This window comes from Mustela erminea, chromosome 19 (assembly GCF_009829155.1).
Source record: "Mustela erminea isolate mMusErm1 chromosome 19, mMusErm1.Pri, whole genome shotgun sequence".
Classification (NCBI taxonomy): Eukaryota; Metazoa; Chordata; class Mammalia; order Carnivora; family Mustelidae; genus Mustela; species Mustela erminea.
The window spans coordinates 60,610,985-60,637,162 of record NC_045632.1 but is presented as its reverse complement, the minus strand read 5'-3'; the positions used below and the strand labels follow the sequence as shown (position 1 = coordinate 60,637,162).

Sequence of the window (26,178 nt, the reverse complement as noted above, 5' to 3'; positions counted from 1 at the left end):
CCCCAGAGAGGGGCTGCAGCAAGCCTCAAAATGAACAGGTCCCCAGGCTCTGGACAGCACAGAGCACCCTCCCCTCCGTCAGAGGGAGCCCCAGACAGGACCCCGGCAGGTCCCCCAGCAGCTCAGCTAAGGAAGGCAGAGTTTACTGAACACTTCATTACAGAATGGGCTCTGGGGATGTAAGAAATTCAATAGTGGCATGTTTTACAAACAACAAAACTTAGAAGTGCTTGTCCCGAGCTGGAAATGCTACTTTTTAGTCCGACCTAACAAACGATTTGGGAATTTTAAAGCAAATGCCAGCGTCTGGTCTTGGCGAAGCAGAGAGCAGAGGTCCTATGGGGCAGCAAGTAGGGACACCCGCCATCTCCAGGAGGCCCTGCACACCAGGGGTCCCGGACATACACATACCCCGCACCTGAGGGCTAACCGCCCTCTACGGCCAAGCTTCTGATGCCTCTGGGAGGCAGGCTGCATGGAGAAAAGCAGGACGTTGTCCGAGCCCTAGGCCAGTCCTGACCCCCGCCACCCGGGCTGGGCTCTGGCCAGGCTCCAAGATCAACCAGACGATCCACGGCAGCAGAGGGCAAGACCTCCCAACCCAGGACCTGCTTTCTTTTGTGGGGCAGCTGCACAACACTAGGAAGAGGTTACCAGGGGCAGCAACAACAGGGCTCTCCACATACAACCAAGGGGGTCCCAGCTCAGTCCAGAGCCCCTTCTGTGATTCTAACTAAAGGGGGTAGCAGGGAACACGGCTTGCTGAAGAAGGGAATTAAATCCAGACACACCCTTGTCGGTAAAGCCACCTACCCTGGCAACAGGGGCTGCTTTGCCTAAGAAGGTGCCTCCCTCGTGCTCAGAGCAGCACCCAGGTGCCGGGTGTGCGAGGGTTCGGGACCCCATGGCTCCATTACCCTTCCCCAACCACACACTTGGGCAAAGTGTGGAGTTTCCTCCAGAACCACTGACAGGCCTTCCACCAACCCAAACAGCTGTTCCAAAAACCTAACACTTTCTCTTGGGCACTGACTTAGATCTCCCTTTTCTTTATTCCGCCACTTCACTGAACCTTCAGAATTTCTGAACTCAGCCAAAACCTCCTCTCCTTGGGGCAGTTAAAGAGACCAGCGTTCACACTTGCCCATGAGGCAGCCATCCCCACCAAACCCACCCACCACCCCCTCCCTTTGTGGGAGGCCCCTGAAGGTCTAAACTCAAAACCCCACCAGGAAGACACACACCCTTGGCTCCCCAGGGGGCAGGGGACTTACAGCCACACTGCTTGCCCCGTGGACTGGGGACCGGCATCTAAAACAGCCATTTGCTGTTACCATGTTTTAATTTGTTTTCCAGACATTTGGGCAGCTGCTTTCACAGCCAAGGTCACTAGGCTGGGCCCTCCTGGAGGCAGCACTCTGCACTGCCCTCCTCACGCCGCCGGCTCCAGCCCTTCAGCCCCTAGGGAAGGGAGACGTCCTCCTGCAGGCTGCCGCTGCCTTGGTGCCGTCCACAGACTGCTCACAGAGGCCGGTTCTCCGCAGAGGGCCGGGACCCAGCAGCACCACCGTGTCCGCCTCGCCCAGCACCACCTCCTCCAGCAGCACCTGCCCACCTAGAAATCACAGTTGCCCGTCACAGAGCTGCTCCCAGAACAGCGGGTACTGCCAAGGCAAACCCCAAGCCCAACATCCCAGGAGGACGGGAGAGCCCCAGGCCAGGACCCGCCTCACTCACCCACTCCAGCTGCTCTCGGCACCGGGTCAGCAGGTCCAGGTCCCGCTCACTGGCGTCACAGGTGCCCCACCTGCTCAGCAATGAGCTGGCCCGTGGCCTCGCCATACGGCTTCCCTACCAGCATCTCGCCTCGTCGGGAGAGGTCACAGTACACCTGTCCCAGCTCTTCGCTCCTCCGAAGCACACAATCTGGAAACAAGGAGGTGGGGGGGAGCCTGGAGGGGCTCAGCCATGCAGAGCCCCCAACGAAGGTGGCTGCCCTTTACCTGGGCAGAGGCGCTCTGGGTGACTTTCCTCAAGTCATCCTGGGCCCCTGGGTGAGCCACCCAAAACACAGCTGCTCAGCCACCCTGCCCCCAGCATCATGCACATGAGGTCAAAGGGCTGCTCCCGTGTGGACAGATACTGCTCCCTGGGCAAGCACTGGGCACAGCTGAGCCCTCTGCGCCGGGGGGGATGACGGACGCCTGGAAGACACAGGCCTGTGGTCCCAGCCTCTACTCCCCATGCAGAGCTCCTGCCCCTTCCAGGTCCCACCTCTGAAGCATCCCAGACCAATTGGCCCTACTATGACCACTGGCCACAAGGGCATGGGAGGAGGAGACATACCCCTGGTCTCCGCCCAGGATTTGGTGGGTCTGGGTGGAGTCACCCCAAAGATTAGCATGGAAACCACCTCCATCCTATCAGTCTTAGGAAGTTCTCGTAGAGCCCACCTTTTGGGTCCAAAGCTTAGAAGTGAGCCGAGTTTAACATCAGATCTCTGGGGTATCAAGGAGTCTGCCGTCCAGATCCCACGGGGAGCCAACACCCTGCTCCTTACTGGTGCCCGTCCCTGAACAATCTTTTGAACCCAATTCTACAGTCCTTGAAAAGTAAAAGGGCGGCCGCTGTGAACATACTGCGCCCTCATGACCAGAGGCCACACACAGTCACCTGGGGAAGGTAAACACCCACAATGACCTCCAGCACGGGGTCCACAGGATTCAGGAATCAGCCCAGTGCCAAGTGTCTGCCCTCAGGGGAGGCCACGGTCACCCTCTCACTGGGCCGCACACCTGCGTCTTCTTCTCGAGGCCTAAATATCGGATTCCCAGGCCAGTGAGAGGCAGAGGAAAAAGGGACAGCCAGGATGTGGTGCCAAATCCCCAGCCTCCACTGATGGAGTGCTGGGAACCGGTCAGAGCCTCTGCTCAGCCAGTGCAGACCCACAGCCCGTCCGCTACAGACTCCCAGGCCCCGCCAGACCCTGTGCGGCCCTCCACACTGCAGAAACCCCACCTCCCCCAGGGTGCAGACGGTGTCCCACTGCCCACACTCTGCACATAGCACACAGCTTCAGGAGGCCTGTTCTCAGCCCATGTGATTAGCTCTCTTCTCTGGCTTGCTAAGTGACCCAGAAGCATGGAGACCAATGCCTCCTAAGCCCTAGCTTATAAGCAGTTATCAGTCCACAGAAAAGGCATAAACTCCCACTGGGCCCAGCTTCACGACTGGTCAGCTCAGCAGCATGGTGGGGCCAAGCCTCCAGAAGCCGTGGAGACTTCCTGGGCTACCAGACACTCCACGCTTGTCTACACACGCTGCACTTCACTAAGGAACTCAAGACACTGCAGCACCGCCGACCTGTCCGTGGTTCTCAGACCCATGAGGCTGACCGCAAAGGGCAGCCACTGGCCCCCAGGACAGCGCCCTGATCCTCATCCCCAGGAAGGCACTCCAAAGCCCCGAACCCACGGACTGCAGCTCCCGGAGCTGCTGAGTGGAAGCCGGGAGGCCAGGCAGGTGTTGCTGGGAGGAACCACACACACCTGCACCCACCCACCTTCAGAGAACTGTCTCTGGAAGGAAGACCCTAGGGAACCCCCTCCTCCCATATGCAGTCAGCATCCAAACCAGGGCCGGACCCGCTGCCCTGGAGCCCTCATCTCTCTGAGATTCCAAATGGAGCTCTAGACACAGCATGAAAGCTGCTGCCAGATTCCCAAGTCCCAAATTCTGGTTTGGAAAACTGTCCGCAGCTCCTGTGTGCTAAAGCAAAGCTGGGGCCCCAGCGTGAGCCAAAGACCAGAGCTCAAAGGCTCCCCAGCTCAAGACCAAAGACCCTCTCGGTGGCCCAGACAGAGCACTGCTCCAGGACACAAGGACCCAGGGGGGTATCCATACGTCATTTTTATGGCTGAATAATATTCCGTGATACATACACACATTTTGGCTATCCATTCTTGTATCAATGGACATTTAGCCGTGAACATTCATGTACAAGTCTTCACGTGGCCACGTTTTCAGTTCTCTTGGGTAGACACCGATGACTAGAACTGCCGGGTCATACGGCAACTCTGTATTTTACTTTCTGAAGGACAAACAGATGTCTACAGCCTGTTTCACAGGTCCACCAGCAACGTATTAGGGGTCATGTGTCTGCGTGTCCCTGCCAACCCCTCTAACTTCTACAGCCATCCTGCTGGGTGTGAAGTCCTAGTTCATTGTGGTTTTGAGTTGCATTTTCCTAATAAATAACACTCAGCGTTTTTTCACATACTTTTTGGTCATTTGCATATCTTCTCCAGAAAAATGTATATTCTAACCTTTTGCCCATCTTTAAACTGGGTTCTATATTCTGGATTCTAGACCCCGACTTATCAGACACAGGATTTTCAAATATTTTCTTCCATTCTACACACTGCCTTTTTATTCACTGAACAGTGTCCTTTGATACACCAGAGATCTTAATTTGGCTAAGTCTCATTTATTTTTTCACCTGCTGCGTGTGCTTTTGGTGCCACACTGAAGGAACCACTGCCAAGACTAAGTCATTAAGATGTGGTCTCCCATCATCTCTTGAAACCACATCATAATTCAAGCTCTTAAATTCAGGTCTTTCACCCATTCTGAGCTAACTCAAGAAGTGCAAGGGTCCATTTTCGTTCTTTTGTATGTGGACATCTCGCTGTCCCAGTACTTTCTGCTGAAGCCACTGTCCTTACCCCTACTGAATGGTCTCCAGGCCCTTGACAAAAATCAACTCAATAAAGATGTACAAGCTTATATCTGCAAACTGTGTTCTTGGATTTTATTCTACTAGTCTAGGTCTAACCTTACGTCATGTTTTTTTCATTGACCTTTCTGGCAAGTTCTGAAATAGGAACATGGGAGACCCCCCCAGCTCAGTCTCCATTTATGGGACTGTTCTGGCTATTCAGGCCTCTTGCAGTTCTGTGTGAATTGTAAGATCTGCTTTTCCATTTCCGGCTTTAGTTAACTACACAAATGCTCTGCTTCTGTGACCGTTTTCCTTCCCTGCACACCCCTACAGCATCACCATCAAAGATGACAACTTTCTGCTTTACAGACCTGTTAACAGAAAATGTATTACCGTTTTACACATTTGTCTTAAAAATTGCATAGAGAAAAACAGGAGTTACACACCAAAAATGCAGTGATGCTGGCCTTCGAATCTCCCTATATTCCTTTTGTATTTTACCTGCACCAACGTTCCTCTTTGTGTGGCCTCAAGTTCCGGGCTAGCACCCTTTCATTTCAGCGGAAGATGGTCTTTAGCTCCCTGCCTAAACATAAGGAACCACCTTATCTTTTCAGTATCTGGGAAGGTCTTCATCTCCCCTTCATTCCTCAAGGGCAGCTTTGCCAGATCCAGAACTCTGCTAACAGCGTTTTCTTTCAGGGACCTCAAACTCGTCACCCTACTGTGTTCTGGGCCTCGGAGTTTCTAACGAGCCATGGGTTGTTAGTCTCACTGAAGACCCTTTGTACACCACGTCCTTTCTCTCTTCCTGGATTCAAGAGTCTCCCTTTCTTTGGCTTTAGCAGTGAGAACATACTGCGTCTCTGGGCCGATCTCGGAGTTAGTCCCTACCTGAAACTCACTGCCCTTCTTGGAAATGTAGATTCGTGTCTTTTACCCAGTCTGGGATGTGCTGAAGCACCACCTCTTCCTATCTTCTCTCTGCCCTTCTCCTCTCTCTCCTCCCTCCGGGGCTGCTGTACCTCGGACGCCCCATGTGGGCCTAGATTCAGCTCATTTTCTGCTCTCTTCTTTCTGCTCCTCAGACTGGGTAATGTCATTAGACCAATCTCCAAGTTCGCTGAGTTTTTCTTCTCCTGCTCACATCTGCCACGGGGCCCCTCGCGTGAACTTCATTTCCATCACAGTACCTTTCTGCTCCAGAACTTGTGTCTGGTTACTTTTGGTCATTTCTGTTTCTTTACTAACATTCTCTTTGTCGAGATAAACAGTTCTTCTGGTCCCCCTGGGCTCTTTGGGGACGCACATTTAAGACTCTGTCCTAGTAAGCCGAATGTCTGTGCTACCTCGGGGATGGTTTCTGTCCATTTTTCCCCATGAATGAACCACACTTACTGTTTCTTTGCATATTCTGTATTTTTTGATAATTCATTAGCCAAGTTTTAAAATGACCTTTTTTCTTTCACTTTACTATATTATGGCGCAAAGAATGAGCAGAGATGGCAGAAGGGAACTTTACCATCAGGTTCCCAAGGAACACCAGGTTTAAAATGCCTGGATCGGCCACACGAGGGCCTGCCGCACAGGTGGAGAGGCGGGCTCAACAGTACAAGGCCCATCAGAGCGCTGCAGTTACCACTTGGTTCTCTGGCTCCGGAGAAGGTGTCCAGAGTTGACTCCAAGAATCCCCCATGTCCCCTTCTGTGTGTGAGGACTACCTTGCGATGCCCACCTCCAAAAGGCTTCGACGGCCTCTCAGGGACAGCGGGGTCATGTGATCAGCAGAGAGAGGAGAGAGCTCCACGAGGTGGCCTCCTCAGGACCCTGTGAGGCAGTTCCCCATGAGGGCAGTTCCAGTCATCCCGCCAAGTCATCCCAGCCAATGGGCAGCCTCTAATGCTCATCTGGGAAGAACAGAGTCTAGAAGGCCGACTCCAGTTTCTTAACTTTGGTGTGCAAGTGGACGCGGGTGTCACACAGAAACAGAGCAAAATGCACATTCTTGGCCGGAAACAGACCAGGTCCTTTGTGTACCAGCCAGATTGGGTGAGAATGCCTCACTCATCACCCACATGTGACCTGACCTCGGCCCTCGCCCCGCAGTGGGCAGGACACTGGGGAGACAGCAGCATGGTGGCAGGAGACAAGGCTCCGCAGCACAACGTCCCTGGGAGGCAGGAGCAGTGGCCAACAATGCGTCACAGTCATCATGAGACTGGCAACGGGCTGCTGAGTAGGGAAAAACCAGGGAGGGAAGCCCCGTAGAAAAGCCCTCGAGTCCCAGTGCTTAAACCACCCTGGGAGGGAAAGGAGTTTCCTACCACAGGATCTTGGGTCTTAAGGACAAAGAGGAAAGAGCACAGCTCACTTCAGTGGGTCTGTCTTCAGACATCAGTTGGGCCTCTGCAGCAAAAAGTTACCAAGTCTGAAGAGAATCGAGCTAGAAATTCAAATAGGCACAAATCTTAGCTTTGGGGCTCATCATCTCTAAGGACTCTGATTTGTCTCAACAGATTCAAAGTTCTACAAAGATGGACACCTGCCAGGACCAAACAGCACAAGCACAAAGCACGCACCAATCCCACCACCCCTAACGCCCGCCCCACAGGCAAGAGCCCCAGTCTGGCCAGCACTTACCCGGGAAGCGCCACACGAGCACCAGGAGCTTTCCCGCTAGCGTGTCCTTCTGGAGGCTCTTGTCCAGCTTCAGCGGGCACAGGTGAACTCTGAAGACGGAGGACCCGTCTCTGACGTCAGGGGCGCCTAGCGCCGAGAGAGACCCACAGACACGGCGGAGTCACCTGCAGCCACACTGCAAACTCGGCAGGACAGCCTGGGGCTCCAGGCAGCCTCCCTGCTGTGCCCGTGCTTCACACTCAATCATTCAACGAGGCAGCAAGGACACAGATATCCCAAAGCTCACATACACTAAGCTCCTGAATGCAGTAAACACCCTCTGACTGCTGCCTCTGACCAACACCAAACCCGATCCCAGGGCCGGGACCCAACAGTGAACAAGACGAGGACTGCCCTGGGCAGCAGGGGAGTCCACACAGGACGGACGCTTTCTCACAGATGGAAAGAGCCAACCGTCGGAGGAAGAGACGAGGGTGAGCCCTTCTCTTCTAGCCATTCCTACCACACCACGCCAAGATAAGAGCTGAAGAGTATGAGTCTGCCGGACCACTCCCACCTGTATGGATGTGTCTGCAGGCCCCACCACATGTGTTACTCCCAAAAGTAGATCGCCAGGACTCAGGAACTGGCAGCAACCAAGGGCATCCGTGAGCCTCCACTATCTCTGAATGTTAACATTAATTGCCGCAGGAGCCTGATAAGGAAACTGCCTCCGTGAGGCGCCTGGGTGGCTCAGTGGGTTAAAGCCTCTGCCTTCGGCTCAGGTCATGATCTCAGGGTCTTGGGATCGAGCCCTGCATCAGGCTCTCTGCTCAGCAGGGAGCCTGCTTCCTCCTCTCTCTCTGCCTGCCTCTCCGCCTACTTCTGATCTCTGTCTGTCAAATAAATAAATCAATCTTCAAAAAAAAAAAAAAAGGAAACTGCCTCCAAACACAAAGGTAATGATCTAACCTGACTTTTAACCCAAGGACGTGAAGACCCAACCCTGAATAGCAAGTGACCGGCATACTCACCGACACGCATCAGGCGGTCAGACAGGCCAGGCTGCGTCAGGGCCGGTTGGAGGATGGCAGGGCAGCTGGGGCCAGCCAGCACCACAGTGCTCGTGGAGATGCAAACCCTGGACAGGAGAAGCAAGTGAGCCCAAGAAGAGCGCTCAGGCGGCGTCCACGAGGACAGCACTCCTCTTCCCTCGGGTCCTGAGAGCAGGTGCTCTTCCACACAGATGCCTGTCCTGCCAGGTCCACTGGCCACCCTGAGTGGCCCTTCGCTGGCTCTCCCTCTGCTTCCTCCACACTGCCAGCAGAGGCTGCTTACCAGAGCACGTGCTCATGCCCAGGGCTGGCTCTGAGAGCCTCTCGCTCTGAGCCTTCACAGGCAGGCACCCAGCAGCACACCCGTGGCTGTGGTACTGGCAGCCCCCACTGCTCTGGCTGAGACACAGCTGTCAAAGAGTAACCAGACCCTCCTCAGCTAACAGGGATCTCCATGTCCTGGTCTCAGGGTGTGGACCCCCACCATGACTCATCACTGGTTCCTGACAGCCTGATGCCACCTGTTACCCCCCACCCAGGGAGGGAGGAGACCCTCCGCTGTGTCAGTGCCCCAGCCACCTGCCGAGGTCTCCATCCGCCCGGCCCTGCTGGACTTACAAGGAGCTGGCCTACTCCGGGGCAGGTCAGGCTGCTGAGAACAGGTGCTGGTGCCCCAACCCACTCTCCCCCTGAATGGTCCCTCCCATCAGTCCTCTGAGATATCAGAACAGAATCATCATCAAATTAGAACCACTGCTGGACACTAAGTATAATGGAAGATTCTGGAAATGTTTTGGTCTGTGCAAAAAGAAAATAACACAGCAGGTCTAACAGTTCATCCTCTCAGGGTCAGCTTCCAAGGCAGCCCTCCGCACACTCTGGGACCTGAGGTTTGGGAGGGGCTGTCCACGCCTAGACGGCTGGTGCAGACAGTAGTGTGTGCTGTGCATCTGCGGGATGGTGGGACAAACTGGGTACAGAGTGAAAATCTTGGGCAACCGCAACAACAACTGAGTGTGTCGTCACGCTCCACAAAGGGAGATCAGCACCTCTCGCGCCATCCTCAGGGAGGCTACGGCCGACCTCCTTTTCCACAGCGTTCCCTGCACAGATCTCGTTCTGGGTCTGTCATCAGTCACAGTCATGGATATGAGCACACCTGAGGTTCTGAGTGTCCTCCTAGTGAATCCCCAAACCCAGGGAACTCCCGGCAACCCCAAAGTGAAGATCAAAACTTGCCACCGGCCCCCTGAGAGCTTCTCCCAATTTGAAAAGTAGCATCAACACTCAGACGTTTCCAGTGAAGCTTCAGCACGCCTGACAAGCTCCCAGACACACTTGGCTGGAACCACTCTGTGGAAAAGTCTTAACCAGGAGAGAGATTTTGGGACAAGGCAGGCCTGCCCACGCATGCGATTCTGAGTCCAGGAAGACAACAGGAGAGGCTGAGACAGGAAGCAACACATGCTCCAACCGCACCACCCTGTGGGCACCAAGGCCTAGGAGAGGAGGGGCAGGGGAGCCCCCATCTGGCCGGTCCACCTCCCCAACAGGACTTCCGCCACCGCACCCCTGCTAACCCCTCCTGCTGGTGGGGCACAGGCAGGGTACATGGGCCCCTCATCCTATCGCTGACTCCTGGGGCCAGTGTTGATCTAACACAGCTTTCTCCACTAACTCTGCTGGGAAGCAGCCTTCTAAAAACTGAACCATCAAGGATTCTCACCCAGGGAGTTTATAGGAACAAAAGGCTGGAGGAGGGCCTGGCGGTGCTGACGGCACAGACCTGGTCTCAGCGGCTGTCACTGGCATCTGTTCACTGTCCATCTCCACAAGCATCTGGTTCAGTGTGTTCTCCTGCTCATTCCGGGCTCCACGGTGCCCCTGGCCTTGCTTTCCGCCAATGGCATCAATCTCATCAATAAGTAAGACAAGGAGCGTTTTTTTCGAGCCACTGCAAACATGTTACGAACCTGAAATAGGAATCCACATAGAGAACTGGTTTTGCTGCTTGTATGAAAACAAGTATGGGTGTGTGCTAACCCAAGTCCCTCGTCTGGACCCCCACCCCGATCCAGTATCTGTGGCAAGCTCTGTGCTCACTGCCAGGGCCACACAAAACACATCCACCTACCCTCGCTGGCCCATGCCAACCAACATTTCCAGGAACTCTGACCCATTCACGGTGATGAAGGGCACACTGGCCTCCCCCGCAGTCACTCTGTCAAGAAGCGTTCTGCCAGTACCAAGAAGACTCACAAACACTGCTCCCTAAAACAGAAAGGTGATGCCTGGTTCTTCAAGGGAACAGACGGAACCCAAAGAAAGTCTCATTTCTGCATACACATGCAACAGGTGACTTCTAGGCGTCACTACCAAGAATCCCACAAGATGATGCACCACTCAGAGTCTGGGATTTTCCTTTCAATATCTTCTGCTTAGAAAATTAACCCATGCTTACCATAAAAAGTTCAAACACTGCGGATACATGAAAGCCCATCCGGCTAAGCAGGTCATTTCTTCACGATAGTTCCTAGGCACAAGGCTTGCTGGATCAAAGCGTCTCAATGTGTATTTTAAGTTACTGTCCAAGTGCTCTACAAAAGAGTGACACTGTTTCTCACTCCCACCAGGAAGAACAAGAGCCCAGCCCCTTACATCGGAGGCCACAGCCTGTCTGCACAGCTTCACCACTGGCTGGTCTCAACCGCAGAAATGCTGACTCAGGCACTTAAGCCGCTGCCCAGCCCAACCACGGACACAACACTGTGTCTTCCTGTCTGTGACCTGCCTTCTCCAGCGCTGACTTAAGGTACTGCTTTTTTTTAAAGATTTTATTTATTTGACAGAAAGAGAGACAGCAAGAGAGAGAGGACAAGCAGGGGGAGCAGCTGGCAGAGGGAGAGGAGAAGCAGACTCCCCAATGAGCAGGGAGCCCGATGCCGGGCTCGATCCTGGGACCCTGAGATCATGACCTGAGCCAAAGGCAGCCGCTTAACTGACTGAGCCCCCCAGGTGCCCCTGACTTAAGGTTTAAAATCATCAATTTGCACTCTGGTAACACACCTCAGTGTTCCCTTTACGGATTATCATCATGCCTGGAAATTGAAAAGAGATTTAAAGCAGGGAGCTTCTACTGCTCCATTTCTAGTCAAGGGTGCAGGTTAGCATCTCATCACCTCAAAGGAGACCATAACCTTTAGTCTTTTAGAACCAAGACAAAATACTCATGAAAAGGTAGGGGAAAGAGAGTCCCAGAACTCAAACCCACAACACGGTGTTGGACCCCACGTCCCCACAAACACGGATGAGGGATTCAGAGTCTGCATGGGTCCATCTCTGTCTGTCGTGTGACCACATGCATAGCCAATTCTTCTAGACAAGGAGGCACGTGTGCCCACATCTACTGTAGGTCATTTTAGGAAGCCATCCAACTTCACACCCAGGAGGAGCTGAAAAGCCATGTGGGCGCCAACACCCTCAGCCCCACACACAGGGACAGAGCCCAGCTTGGGTTAGCGCACTCTGGGTGACCTGCCTGCCCCACCCACTCTCCACAGTACACACAAGCGGCCAGACATCTTGAAAGGGAAAGCCAAGCCATCCCCCGCAGAGCCAAGGTGAACAGCAGCCGGGCCAGGGGCACGACCTACACCTTTGTTGCACACACGTGCTTGCCAGTGGACACGTCCCAGACTACAGACCAGAAATGCAACAGCCCACCCTCTAGTCCCCGGGCTCACCATGGTCCAGAATTTGTTGCTGTTCTTCAGAACAAACTGTCCGGAGGCAACCACCCTATGGGGAGGAGCTGAAGAAAGCCAGAGCTCCTGCAACGGGCTATGTGCTAAGCGTCGTCGACTCCAGGAGCTCTTTGCTTGGTCCACAGCCCAGGCACAAGGGACGGATCTGTGGGTTGATTTCCTGTAAGATGAAAATCCTTCTGGGAAAAGGACTCCTAGTTTATCAGGGATCCCAAGGGTCCATAACACCAAAAGGCAGCAGGAGAAAGACCCACAGCCAGACTCACCATGGCCCCATCTCCTCTATGCAAAGACCAGACCCACACCCATACCACACCTCCACGCACAGCACATCAGGAGCGATCCCAACCCTTTTTATGCACATTGTACTTGCTAATGTAACGATGTTACTTAACGTTATGTAACCTAATAAAACAGAAGTAAAAAAAAGGTTGCTTCTTTAAAAACTAAGTAGTCAGCTTTGGATAATAAAGCAATAGAGGCAAATAGCTTTTTAAAAAAAGTCAAACTGAGTGAGAAATTTCTAAAAGTAAAAAAAAAGTCATAAAAATACAGAAAATACACTCAGCTTGCTTTGCTTCTAAGTTCTCACTTCATTTAGAGGAACAAATCTGTAAATAACATGTGTTTGGTTTTTTGTTTGTTTTGTTTTTGTTTTTGTAGAGAACATGTTTATGCAGGGCATTTAACAAAAGATTTCTGCCACTGGAACCAAACTGGGAGGAAGGGCCGGCCTGGAAAAGGCCAATAAAGGGACACGCTTGTGCATTCAGTGAACCCAAACACAACTCTCACAAGGGTTTATACTGTTCGCAGGACACTACAGTCTCACGGTTCAAAAATGTGAACTCCCTGTGGTTTCATTCAGACCATTCTGGCCTTGCAGATGCTACTTCCCGTGACTGATAAAATACACACTCTCTACCAAAAGCTAAGTGGTCCCGCATCTGTGCACACCGAACCATATTGAGCTCCGGCTTTGACTTGGCACTCAGAGCACCAGCACATTTTCTGAAATCAGTTCCTCTGGAATTTTGGCTCCTAAGTCCTGATACTGCTTGGGATTCTCCAGGACATTCACAAACTCCATAATCTCCAACTTGGCCTCTTCACAACCAACTACATCCAAAAATCGCACGTCCACACTGTTCCTCAAGGCCCTGGGCAGTTGTCTCCCCAGCACGGATGAGGCCCCCTCAGGACCTGCCACACCCAGCCCCCATTAGGACCTTCCTCACAACACAGAGGAGGATACTCACTAGGAGAAGGCGGGCGGCACCAGGCTTTGCACGAAAGAGCTGGAAGATCCAAGAAAACCATTCTTTAGTTTCCTTGGGAGAAAGGCGGTGAGGAGCAGAATGCTCTGACGTCTGGTTCTGCTGTACAAGGGAGCAGTTTCCTCTACAAAGGAGCAAAGCCTGGGGTCACCTAGGTGGCTCAGTAAAGCAGCTGACTTCAGCTAAGGTTGTGATCTCGGGGTCCTGGGAGTAAGCCCCAAGTCAGCCCCATCAGGCCAGGAGCCCCTGCAGTCAACAGGGAGTCAGCTTTCCCTTCCCCTCTCTCCCTCTGCCCTTCCCCCAACTCGTGCCCTCCTCTCTCTCTCAAATAATCGTTTTCTAAGCTTTTTTTTTTTTCTAAAGATTTTATTTATTTTGACAGAGAAAGAGGAGGGAGAGAGAGAGAGCGCACAAGCAGGGGGAGCAGCGGGTGCAGGGAGCCCGATACAGTTCTAAGCCAGGACCCCAGATCATGACCTGGGACGAAGGCAGACACTTATCTGACCAAGCCACCCAGGCGCCCCTCAAATAAATAATCTTTTTTTTTTTTTTTAAAGATTTTATTTATTTATTTGTCAGAGAGAGAGAGAGTGAGAGCAAGCACAGGCAGACAGAGTGGAAGGCAGAGGCAGAGGGAGAAACAGGCTCCCTGCGGAGCAAGGAGCCCGATGCGGGACTCGATCCCAGGACGCTGGGATCATGACCTGAGCCGAAGGCAGCTGCTTAACCAACTGAGCCACCCAGGCGCCCCTCAAATAAATAATCTTAAAAACAAAAACAAACAGGCCCGAGCCTAGACACAGCATGCAGCCCTCCCCCTGTCCTGAGGCTCTCAGCCCACACATGTCTGTGTGCCCAGTCTCACCTGGAACTGGCCTGTGGGGTTGGGAGGATGACCCCCACCAGACTCTGCACAGCCTCCTCTCGGCGGAGCCCTACCCAGCCTGTCATAGTGTGTCTTTAACACTGCCTTGCTAAGTGCTTCCCCAGCCAATGCCTTCCTCGATAAAAACAGAGTTAATGTTGACTACACACTGAACCAGCAGATGCCTGTAGTACATGCTTAAAGGAAGTGAGCTCCACAGCCCGTCAGGCACGGAGCTGTTCTGAGCTCTGAACCAGAGGCCCCAGACGGGAGCCCCTGCCACTCACCCGCCCTTCTCGGCGGCAGAGACCCTCGCCGCTGGGCTTCAGCGCCAGCTCCCGGTAAGCAGTCTCCAGGCTCGCTCCCAGGTGTCAGCACCGCCAATGCTGGACATACAAACTGCCGTGGGACCGGAGAAGCGAGAGCAGCCGTGGCCTCCTCCGAGCTCCGCCCCCTTCAACAGAGCTGGAGTCTAGCCTCTGTCACGGCCCCCAAGCCAGAGGCTCTGGTTTGGCATGAAGGACAAGCTCCAACAACCACTCTATTTTGCCTCCGCCCCTTCCTTCTTGTCCTGATGGTGTTCTCAATCTTGGCTCGTGGTTCTCACATGTCACTTGACAAACCAAATCACAGTGACGAGTCCTACACTGGGACAGTGCCCATCTTGGAATCCGGCTACAGATACCTGCCAAAGCACTAAAACACCACACAGGCTGCTGTTCCGTAGTGAAACCAGGAGATGCATTCTTCTGAAAAAAACAGAAAACTATACTTTACATTAAAAAAGCAAAAACAGGCGTCTTCTTCCTGCCTTGTCTTTAGCGTTTTTGTTCATAGAGCAGCCAATAGCAAGATGTCTTCGGGAAATGCCAAAATTGGGCATCCCGCCCCCAACTTCAAAGCCACGGCTGTTGTGCCAGATGGCCAGTTCAAAGACCTCAGCCTATCTGACTACAAAGGAAAACACGTTGTGTTTTTCTTTTACCCTCTTGACTTCACCTTTATGTGTCCCACGGAGATCACTGCTTTCAGTGACAGCGCAGAAGAATTTAAGAAACTCTATTGTCGGGGCGCCTGGGTGGCTCAGTGGGTTAAGCCTCTGCCTTCAGCTCAGGTCATGGTCCCAGGGTCCTGGGATCGAGCCCCACATCAGGCTCCCTGCTCAGCGGGGAGCCTGCTTCTTCCTCACTCTCTGCCTGCCTCTCTGCCTGCTTGTGATTTCTGTCTGTCAAATAAATAAATAAAATCTTTAAATAAATAAATAAAATCTTTAAAAAAAAAAGAAAGAAAGAAACTCTACTGTCAAGTGATTGGTGCTTCTGTGGATTCTCATTTCTGTCACCTGGCATGGATCAACACACCCAAAAACAAGGAGGACTGGGACCCATGAACATTCGCTTGGTATCAGACCCCAAGCGTACCATTGCTCAGGACTATGGAGTCGTAAAGCCTGATGAAGGCATCTCGTTCAGGGGCCTCTTTATCATTGATGATAAAGGCATCCTTAGGCAGATCACTGTAAATGACCTACCCGCTGGCCGCTCTGTGGATGAGACTCTGCGACTGGTTCAGGCCTTCCAGTTTACCGACAGGCATGGGGATGTGTGCCCAGCTGGCTGGAAGCCTGGCAGTGATACCATCAAGCCTGATGTCCAAAAGAGCAGAGAATATTTCTCTAAGCAAAAGTGAGCACCGGGCCATTTTATGGCTGGGCTGCAGTGGGTGGCCATGAAAACGATATCTCTTTTGTACTATTGTTATGCTTAAAACACAAGACTTTAGACTTTGTGCAGATGTGGTATGGGACAGGACAGGCCTTTCCTGCAGGGACTGGGGAGACCAGCCTTTCTTCCTCTGCAGAGAACAGCCTGAACTGTGTTACAGGGCAGGCCAACTGTGATGTACAGTAGCAGGGCAACACTTTTGATCTTCTTTTGTTTCTATTAAACTTGAACTGAAAAAAAAATTAAAATTAAAATTAAAAAATTAAAAAGCAAAAACAAAAAACACCCTACTGCAGGAACGTTCACCCCTGAACCTGCCCCTCACCTCAGATGCCTTCCCAGGGGCAGGAATGACGGGCACAAACCGTCTGTCCATGTGACAGCAGAGGTGACACACAGGGCACTGAGCAGCTAACCACTGGCCCCCATGCTCAGTCACAGCCCACAGGCACAGAGCACAGCTCTGTCATGGCCTGCATTCGGCAGACAACGGGTGTCGGGTGTCATTCTCCTAATAACAGGAACGCTTTCAGCCAGCAATATGAACCTATTTCCATTTTGATACACAGAAACCAATTCAGGAGGAGGAATGGGAACCTGGTATGTCCAGGCCTTAAGACTGCATACTGCCTTAAAAATCCAAAGGCCAGAGGCGCCTGGGCGGCTCAGTCGGTGACGCCTCTGTGGACGGCTCAGGTCATGATCTCACAGTCCTGGGATCAAGCCCTGCACTGGGCTTCCTACTTGGCAAGGAGTCTGCCCCTTGCCCTGGCTCATGCTCACTCCCCCTCCCTCTCTCCATCTCTCTCTCTCAAATAAATATGTATTTTTTAAAAATCCCAAAGGCATGCAAACAGTCTTACACTAAGTACGGTGCCATGTTACATCCAGAGCGGATTCAGAAACCTTCCATCCGCCCAATGGCAGCCACCACAAGAAAACAGTGCCAGGGAGAAGGAAAATTCAGTCCCAAAGGCCCACAAGCTACCCCCAGCCATCTACAAGCAGACATGCCCTTCTGGGAAGCTCTTTAAAGACATAGTTCAGGGGCGTGCCCCGTTTCATTTTGCTATTCATTTGCTCTCAAAAGCATCTCAGACCATTACAACACAGCTCTTTCTGGAAAGTAAGTAAAGACTCAGGGTTGTGTGATGAGGACGTGTTCCCAGCTCCGGCATCTCATGACTGCCCCACAAAGCTCAATGGTCCCACTGTACAGCCTAATACTCGCTAAAGAAGGTCCTCAAAGAAACCCAACAGCTCAGCTTCTCTTCTGACACAAACTCCCCAGGCGGTAAGACCCCAACAACCGTCACACTCATGAGACAAGAGCTGGGGTCATCCTCACAGCCCCCCTCAGGCTCCAGTCTCTTTCTGCCTGGATCACTCCCCGGTGACCCGTCTTAACCTCTCCAACACAGCACACTACCATCTGGGTGTTCAGCTCAACCTGGGGAGGCCAGGGGCGCAGGGGATAAAACAGGCAAGGAGGGTCACAACAAAAGCTCACGCTCGCTTAGTGCAGGATGCTCCTCCTTTATACTTTTATTTATCTCCCAAATATTTTTTGTCACAGACATGAAATATATTTTAATTAGGTAAAACAGCAAAGCTATTTTAAATCAAAGATTGCTGCTTAAGTTTCAGGAAACTGTAGCTTCTCATTCCCAAATAAGCCCTTCACAAAAGGCTATCTGCTCCAGATCATGGGTGTGGAGATGCATCAAGGGCTCAGGGGCGGTTGTGCGGAAGTTTCCTTGCTTCCGGGACATGCTGTGAGACCACAACTCTGGAGGAGGCAGAGGGCCAGGAGACAGTGCAGCAAGCCCCCCACTCCAGGCTGGACTTTCCCAGCCCACACAACAGTTCCTCCAAGTACACGGGAAAGGGCACGTGGTCAGAGCCCGGGGAGAGCTTGCCACCACTGTGCACCAGAGGGACTGAGCACAGGACTGCATGAGGCAAGCCAGGGAGGGAACACCCCACCCTTCAGTCCTCCGGCCTGTGCCTCAGAACAAGCATGTCACTGTCAGCCATGCCGGACCTCAAGGGAACTCCGGCATCTGTCCAGAACACAGACAGAGGAGGACCCCTGCCTCACCCCTCCTCTCCAGCAGGAGGCAGGCCTTGGGAGACAGGAGAGGCAGCTACCATTCCCCTCCCCTGGAGGGAGCAAGGGCCTCTCTGAGAACAGACATGTGGACAGACAACAAAGACCTGAACCATAGTGCCTGGTGGGAAACCATGGTTTCCTACAAACACCATCACATAGGATTCCTGATCTTAACAGTGTGGTGTTTAGGGTAACAGGCAAAGGTGGACCAAGCCCTCTGCTCCTCCCGAGGTTTACACTCACTTCACCCATGCTCAGCACCCCAGAGGAGAAGCAGAAGGTGCTGCCAGCCCGCACAGAGCCCGGAATCGACAGTCACGGGTCTGTCCTGCTTGGGGGCGACAGGGCAGGACTACACGTCACAGCCAAGGAACGAGGAAGTCGGGCCGTGGTGTGAAAGGGCCATGCACCTGGGACGAAAGTGGCCATGAGGGTGCTCCCAGTTCCCGGAAGAAGTCCAAGGGTGTCTCGTCCATACCCCAAGGCTGGGGCTTCTCAGGTTTAGACCCTGCAGAGCACACACACGTGCACACACCACAGGGATAAACAGACTGTAAACTCCCCTCGCCAGACCTCTTGCCAGGGACCACCGCACAACGTGCTTCCAGGTGACTTCCTTCCCAGAATCCAGCCACTGAAAAGTCCCATGGCAACATCGGCCCCCAAAACAGCCAGACTGCAGAAATCCTTGTCATCCCCAGGAACACCTCCGTGGGAGAAGAGAACACATTCTACGGTGCGACAGGAGAGGGTCCTTCATCGAACTGTAATTTCCTTCTTCAGACATTGTGAAAGACATCAACCAAATATGCCATCCTCACAGTCCACCACGGGACCTCTGTGTGGGTGAAGTCAAAGCCGGTCCTGGTGGGGAAGGCATCTGCGTGGTCCATGGGAGCACAGCAGAAGCAGCAGCTCAGCAGACCACCCAGGAAAAGCAGAACCTCCGCGAAAAGCCAGCATTCCTGCGGCTATCTCTTATCGGAGGCTTTTCTTTATGTACTTATTATGTCCTGTTAGCCAGCATACAGCACATCCTAAGTTTCTCACGTAGTGTTCAACGATTCCTTAGCTGCGTGAAATACCCAGTGCTCATCACAACAGGTGCCCTCCTTAATGCCCATCCCCCGGTCACCCCGTCCCCCCACTCCCCTCCCTTCTCTAATGTTCAGTTTGTTTCCCAGACTCGAGTCCCTCGCGGTCTGTCTCCCTCTCTGATTTCCTCCCGTCCGGTTTTCCCTCCTTCCCCTGTGGTCCACACCATTCCCCACCTTCCGCACGCGTGAAACCATATGGTAACATCTGGGTCTTTTAAAATTCAGATGGAAAAATAACAAAAATTTAAAAAAGAAATAAATAAAATTCAGATGGGGAAGGCCCTGGGGGTCTCAGTCAGTTGTGTCTGACTTCAGCTCAGGTCATGGTCCACCCCAAATAACACGGCATTCACCCGTCTCTATTCCCTTCTCTTCATTTCCTACTTCCCTTCCCTTCACACCTCATTTAACCACCTAAAACGCCATGGGACCCGCTTTTGTCTGGTTCTCCTCTGGAACAGCAGGGATAGGACAGCAAGATCGCCAACGAGAAAATACCTGCTTGGAAGCCTCCGGAACATAAGCTTCCCTTGAGGAGTGTTAATGCTAGGGCTCCTCTTCTAACTACACAGCAGATCGCGACTGCGTCTCCAGCTTTGGCACACCCTCTTCAGTCTACAAATAAGGCAGAGCAGCCACGCGGCAGGACGCTTGCCGGTCCTGTAGACCATGATGTCGCCAGCTCGTTGATGCTCAACAGATGAATGACTCAGTCTGTGGAAAAAAACGCCAAGATCGGGGCACCTGGGTGGCTCAGTGGGTTAAGCCGCTGCCTTCGGCTCAGGTCATGATCTCAGAGTCCTGGGATCGAGTCCCATATCGGGCTCTCTGCTCAGCAGGGAGCCTGCTTCCCTCTCTCTCTCTCTCTCTGCCAGCCTTTCTACCTATCTGTGATCTCTCTCTGTCAAATAAATAAAATCTTTAAAAAAAAAAAAAACGCCAAGATCATCCAAGCTGCTTCATAACTAAAACTTCCATGAGGTCCACAGAAGTTCAGTGACTAGAGACACACCTGTGGGGTACATCAGCTACTGACTTCCACGGCGTGAACCAGAACAGCCCTCTGCAATGCTGAGATGCCAAAAGTAAAAGGCTCTGTTGTCACTGATATTTCTAGAAACAGAACTGACTCACACTACCTCCAGAATGAATAGGGATGAAAGGGAAACGTTCACTACCGAAGCCAGGACAGAAAATGAATCCATGAAATCCTCTTCCTCTTTCACCACTGTCTGACAGCCACGATATTTTTCTTGGATCAAAACTCAGAAACTCCGTGTTTGTGCATTAGAAAAAAAATCAAGTCAACGGGACCGCTGCCCCCGGGCTGCATCAATCAATACAGAAACAGAACGCCGGCACCTGTGGCTCAGCGGCAGAGCCACCCACTCTCGGTTTCGGCTCAGGTCATGATCTTACGGGTCCTGAGAGGGACCTGCCTCAACCTCCTCGCTCAGCGGGGCATCTCCTTGAAGATTCTGTCCCCTGCCTCCCCCCGCCCTTGCTCTCTCTAAATCTTTTTAAAAAATATTTTATTTAGGGGCGCCTGGGTGGCTCAGGTCATCATCTCAGGGTCCTGGGATCGAGCCCCGCATCGGGCTCTCTGCTCGGCGGGGCGCCTGCTTCCTCCTCTCTCTGCCTGCCTCTCTGCCTGCGTGTGATCTCTCTCTCTGTCAAATAAATAAATATTTTTTAAAAACATTTTATTTATTCATTTGAGATACAGCAGGCGCAGCGAGAGAGGGAGAAGCAGGCTCCCCGCCAAGCCGGGAGCCGGACGCGGGGCTCGATCCCAGGATCTCGGGATCATGACCCGACCCGAAGGCAGACGCTTCACCAACGAACTCCCCCCAAGGCGCCCCTATGATAAATAAATCTTAAAAAGAACGAACGAACTAGAACCACCTTAAAACACGGCATTCTACTCCTCGTCTCTGGGCCCGGGAAAGGCCCACGCTCGGAGTCCCGGGAGGCGGAGGCGGAGGCGGAGGCGCCGGAGCAGGGCCGACCTGAACCGCACGGGGAGGAAAGCCCCTGGCCAGTTCCATCCAGCCTTACACCTTCTCTCCAGCGTAAGACGGACTTTTACACTCACAAGGGGGCCGCCCGCGGAGGCCGCCGGGGTCGCGGCCGCTGAGCCCACTCCCCGGTTCCCCCGGCCCCTAACTCCGGCACGGCCGGCGCAGGCGGACGCCGTCACCGCGGCCCTCACCCACCCCAACCCCCAGCCGGCGGCCGGCTCAGCCGGATGGCGTCACCGCGGCCCCTACCCCGGGACGACCGGCGCAGCGGGATGGCGTCACCGCGGCGCTGAGCGCCGACCCGCCCCCGCCCCGCCCCCGCCGCCGGACACCGGCGGTAGAACCCCCCTGCTCACCTGCTAGGCTGTTCCGAGGGCCCTCCCGCCCGTGCCTCGCCGTGCTGCAGCGTCTCGAGCCACCGCGGCCCCCAGCCTGTGAGGCAGTCCCCGCCCCCGACCTCGCGTCGCCCGGGCGCGCCCCGGCGCACAGCAGCGCCCCGCCCCCGAGCCGGTCCCCGCGCGCCGAAGGCCTCGCGCGTGCGCAGTAAGGAACTGGCGCCGGCGCGGGACCTCTCCGCGCGTGCGGGCGCTATCACGTGACTCTTCAGGGACCGGAGCGCGCGCGCTGTCTTGTCCCACCCAGGCGGTGGCGCGCAGAAAGCTCGGCGACCCGCTCGCGGGCCGGTTGCTGGGACTGCCGACTGATTTTCGGCCGGGCGCCTCCCAGGACACAGACTTCCCGGGTCCTCCGGAGGCCGCGGCTCACGGCCGCGCAGAGAACAGCCCCGCTCGGGCCCGCGTCCCCGGCCGCTGCTGCGCGTCCCGGACGAGGGCTCCGACTCGGGCTGTGCTGGGCCGCACTAGCCCCCTTCACCGACTTGTTTTCGGGTCACGGGACCCGCCGGCTCTCGTGTTCCTGCAGAGCGGCTACCCGCTGAGTGGACGCCCCGACACCGCCGGCCCACGCCGCCTGCCTGCCGGTGGAGCGGGAGCCAGCCGGTGTCTGCGACAGCGGCCCCGGCCGGCCCTTGCGGACCTTGTCACGGCTCCTGCCTGCGCCTCTTGGCAGCACATTTCTTCTCCCAGGTTTAGCCGCGGAGCATAGAGTGGCCACGAGCCCACTGGCCCGCGAGACTGCTGTGATTTCACTGCATTTTGGAGGCAAAGATGCCTGGGAAAAGGCCCCTGAATGCAGCGGGCATCCCACATGCCAAAAGGGAACGGAAGGCAATTACCCTGGACCTAAAATTGGAAGTCTTACGACGATTTGAAGTAGGTGAAAAGCTCAGCCAGATCGCAAAGGCCTTAGGCCTCGCTGTTTCTACCGTGGCTACAATCCGAGATAATAAAGAGAAAATCAAAGCGAATTCACAGGTAGCTACTCCCTCGAGAGCCTCCCGGTTGACTCGCCACCGAAGTGCCCTCATGGAGACCATGGAGCGCCTGCTGCACGTGTGGCTTGAAGACCAGAGCCAGCGAAACGTGCCCCTGAGTGTCACTGTCATTCAGGAGAAGGCCAAGAGTTTGTTTGATGACCTGCAGCGTGAAAGAGGCGGAAGGTCTCCAGCAGAGAAGTTCAGTGCGAGCAAAGGGTGGTTTGTGAGATTCAAGGAGCGCCACAGTTTGCCCCACTTCGCGGTGAGCAGCACAGCGCTGGGACACAAGGACGCGTATGCAGAAGTGCTGAGAAGCATCATCGAAGGAGGTGAGTACAGCCCTCAGCAAGTTTTTAATGTCGATGAGACAGGGCTTTACTGGAAGAGAATGCCTGAAGGAACGTTTATCTCTGTGGAAGACAAAGCCGAGTCAGGCTTTAAATCTTCCAAAGACCGCTTGATGCTGCTGCTTGGTGGCAATGCAGCTGGGGACTTTAAACTGAAGCCCTTACTGGTGTACCACTTGGAAAATCCCAAGGCTCTGAAAGGGTACTCTAAGCCCAATCTGCCTGTGATTTGGCGCTCAAACAAAAAGGCATGGGCAACCAGGACCATCTTTCAGGAATGGTTCACATACTTCTTTTGCCCTGCCATAGAAAAATACTGTGCCCAAAATCATCTCACCAACAAAGCGTTGCTCATCCTAGATAATGCACCGTGCCACCCGGCAAATCTGGGTGATCTGTCTGATAACGTGAGAGTCGAATATCTTCATGACAGAACCGCCGACTTAGTCCAGCCCATGGGTCAAGGCATAACTTCTATCTTCAAAGCTCATTACGTGAGAAGAACTTTTGAGCACATCCTAGAAGCAACAGACGGAGAGGACACAGCCATGATCAGGGAGTTTTGGAGAAACTACAGCATCATGGATGCTGTAGATAACATTGCAGTGGCTTGGGAGGGGCTCAGACGGGCAACAATGAACAGTGTGTGGAAGAAGATTTGGCCCGAGTGTGTTCAGTTCCAGAGTGTTTCCCAAACAGATAACATTGCACAGCTTCAACAGAACATTGTGACCCTGGCCAGGAACATGGCTTTTGAAGAGGTTGTAGAAGCCGATGTGGACCGGTTGCTGAGGTCCCACGAGGACGATCTCTCAAACGAGGAGCTGATGCAGCTGGGGCAGGAGACCTCAGCAGAGGAGGAGAGTGAAGAGGCCGCACCCGCCCTGCGCCAGCTAACCGCAGGAGAGCTATCCACAGCCTTCTCACATTTCGAGGCAGGCTTGCGAGTCCTTGCCAATAACAGCCCTGGTGACAAGTGGAAACTGCAAGTCTCAAGAGCAGTCAGTGAGGCAATTAACTGCTACAGGGAACTGTACAGGGAGAAGCAGCAGCACTCAGAGCAGCTCTCTTAGGTCCTTTCTCCGTGGTGCAACCACGTACTCATCAGAAGAAAGCTGGCAGTAACAGGGTGACCCCAGGGGATGAGGCCCAGCCACACCTCTCGACTTCTAAGATGCCTTACATCCCCGGAAGCTCTGTTCCTGATGCTTTCATTTTGACCCTTGACAATATCAAATTTTGTCATTAAAATTTCATTCAAATATGTACTTTAGGATGATTGCATGCAAGAATACCCAGGAAAATGTTTCTTTAAAAAGAGAATAACGGAAGGAGGAGACTAGCCCTTCTGCACATGAAAGCAAACTATAAACTTCTGCGATTAAATCAGGCAGGAGTCAGACCTGTGGAATAAGAGAGAAAGCCCAGAACTTTTTTTTTAATGGTGCTAGACAACTGGTTAATCATTTAGGAAAACGTAAAATTAGATCCATGCCTCCGAGGATACATAAGAATCAACAAACGGGGCACCTGGGTGACTCAGTGGGTTGGGCCTCTGCCTTTGGCTCACGTCATGATCTCAGGGTCCTGGGATCAAGCCCTGCATGGGACTCCCTGCTCAGCAGGGAGCCTGCTTCACCCTCTCTCTCTGCCTGTCTCTCTGCCTACTTGTGAGCTCTGTCTGTCAAATAAATAAATCTTTAAAAAAAAAAATAAAAAGGAATGAACAAACAGGTCAGGGATCCAAAAGTAAAAATTGAAACCATACAACTACTACAAAAACACATAGATGAATGCCTCTTTGACCTGGTCGCTGGGAAATTATCTGCCTTAAAATGCAGATAAAATAAGAAAATTTCAGCAACTTGACCATGTAAAAAATGTAACAAAAGAACTTTTTCACAGAGGAAACATCACTACAAAAAAGTCAAAAGCAGTTGACAAACTGGAAGAAAATAGTGGCAACATCTCACAGATAATGGGCTAATATCCCTGACAGGTGAAGACTCTTAGGATTAAGAAGAAGAAAATACCAAAAATCCAACAGGAAAGTGGACCAAGGATCTAATTCATAAGTCTATAAATTAGATCTTGAAGTATATGAAAGGAAGTTCAGCTTCATTCATAATGAGAGAAATGCAAATTAAAGCTACACGGACATCTTACTAATAGTGGAAAAAATAAAGTATGACTACATGTTGTGTTGGTGAGGGTCTGGGGTAACAGGCATCTGAAATGTTGCTGATGGGAGTGCAGACTGGTATGACCCTTATGGAAGGGTGCTAGACGTTCCTAGACCCCCGCAGATACACTGCCAACCAGAGAAGATACGTGTGCACAGGTTACTCATTGCATGCTTGTTTGTAACTGCAGAAGTGAGGAGACAGCCTGGATACTCATCTGTAGCAGAGTGCTGAAATATCTAATGGCTGTTACACACTAGGGACTACAGGTGTAAGAGATGGCAGCACCAGTAACAGAGGAGGAACTGCCGGGAGTGGTTTCCAGGGCATACTAATAATTGATAAAAGCAACCGGCAAGAGAGTAATACCTGCCGTTTTTGTGAAAGAAAGAAGGGGGGAAGGAAATAATACATGTATCTTCCTCCTTTTTGCAAAAAGAAACACAGGAAGGAGAAACCAGAGACTAAAGATTTATTACCTGGTGGGGGAAGGAGTGGAAAGGGGCAAAGGAATGGGGAGTGTTGGGATGTGACAGGCCTTTCATAACCTTCCTTTAAGATTTCCTTTTTAAGGGGCAACTGGGTGGCTCAGTCGGTTCAGCATCTGCCTTCAGCTTGGATCACAGTCCCTGCGTCCTGTGACTGGGCACTGCGTCGGGCTCCCTGCTCCGCTGGGAACCTGCTTCTGTCTCTCCCTTTGCCCCTTTCCCTGACATGTTCCATCTCTCTCTTTCTCTCTCTCAAATAAATAAATGGATAAAATCTTTAAAAACAAAAGGTTTTCTTTTTAAGTAATCTCTATATCCACTGTGGGACCCGAATTCACAACCTCAAGATCAAGAGTCACAGGCTCTACCTACTGGGTCAGCTGGGCGTCCCGGCCTTTGGTGAAGTTCTGACTGTGGGAATCATGTTAATGTATCACACAAGTAAAGCAGGGAACTAAATCCAAATGGAGTATATGAATGGAGCCACATTTCACATGAACTCCATACCCACAGTGAAGAGGGAGAAACCC

General features: G+C 52.9%; 1 protein-coding gene, 1 long non-coding RNA gene and 1 pseudogene across 6 annotated transcripts; 2 read left to right on the top strand and 1 right to left on the bottom strand.

Annotated features, from left to right (window-relative positions):
• Positions 1-1,323: 1,323 nt before the first annotated feature.
• Positions 1,324-21,484, bottom strand: LOC116578898. Of its 5 annotated transcripts, XR_004281083.1 has the most exons (13): positions 21,140-21,483; positions 19,733-19,948; positions 18,381-19,001; positions 14,986-15,049; positions 13,418-13,559; positions 12,138-12,318; positions 10,856-10,991; positions 10,529-10,665; positions 8,374-10,367; positions 7,361-7,486; positions 7,092-7,163; positions 1,738-1,926; positions 1,324-1,615 (listed from the first exon to the last, which is right to left on the bottom strand). It is a non-coding gene; the product is annotated as an uncharacterized LOC116578898 (long non-coding RNA). The 5 variants fall into 5 exon arrangements; XR_004281079.1 differs by having other exon boundaries at positions 1,738-2,815; positions 7,092-7,486; positions 21,140-21,484; XR_004281082.1 differs by having other exon boundaries at positions 7,092-7,486; positions 21,140-21,484.
• On the top strand, positions 15,040-16,258 carry LOC116578897 (annotated as a pseudogene).
• Positions 21,485-21,999: 515 nt separating the features above from the next.
• On the top strand, positions 22,000-24,572 carry CENPBD1 (CENPB DNA-binding domain containing 1). Its single transcript, XM_032323485.1, has one exon. It carries the CDS (start codon positions 22,422-22,424, stop codon positions 24,048-24,050), a length of 1,629 nt encoding a protein of 542 aa, XP_032179376.1. The 5' UTR covers positions 22,000-22,421; the 3' UTR covers positions 24,051-24,572.
• Positions 24,573-26,178: the final 1,606 nt, after the last annotated feature.

Bases quoted from the DNA above. Each gene is read 5' to 3' on its own strand.
- CENPBD1 (XM_032323485.1), top strand. From the start codon at position 22,422: ATGCCTGGGAAAAGGCCCCTGAATGCAGCGGGCATCCCACATGCCAAA.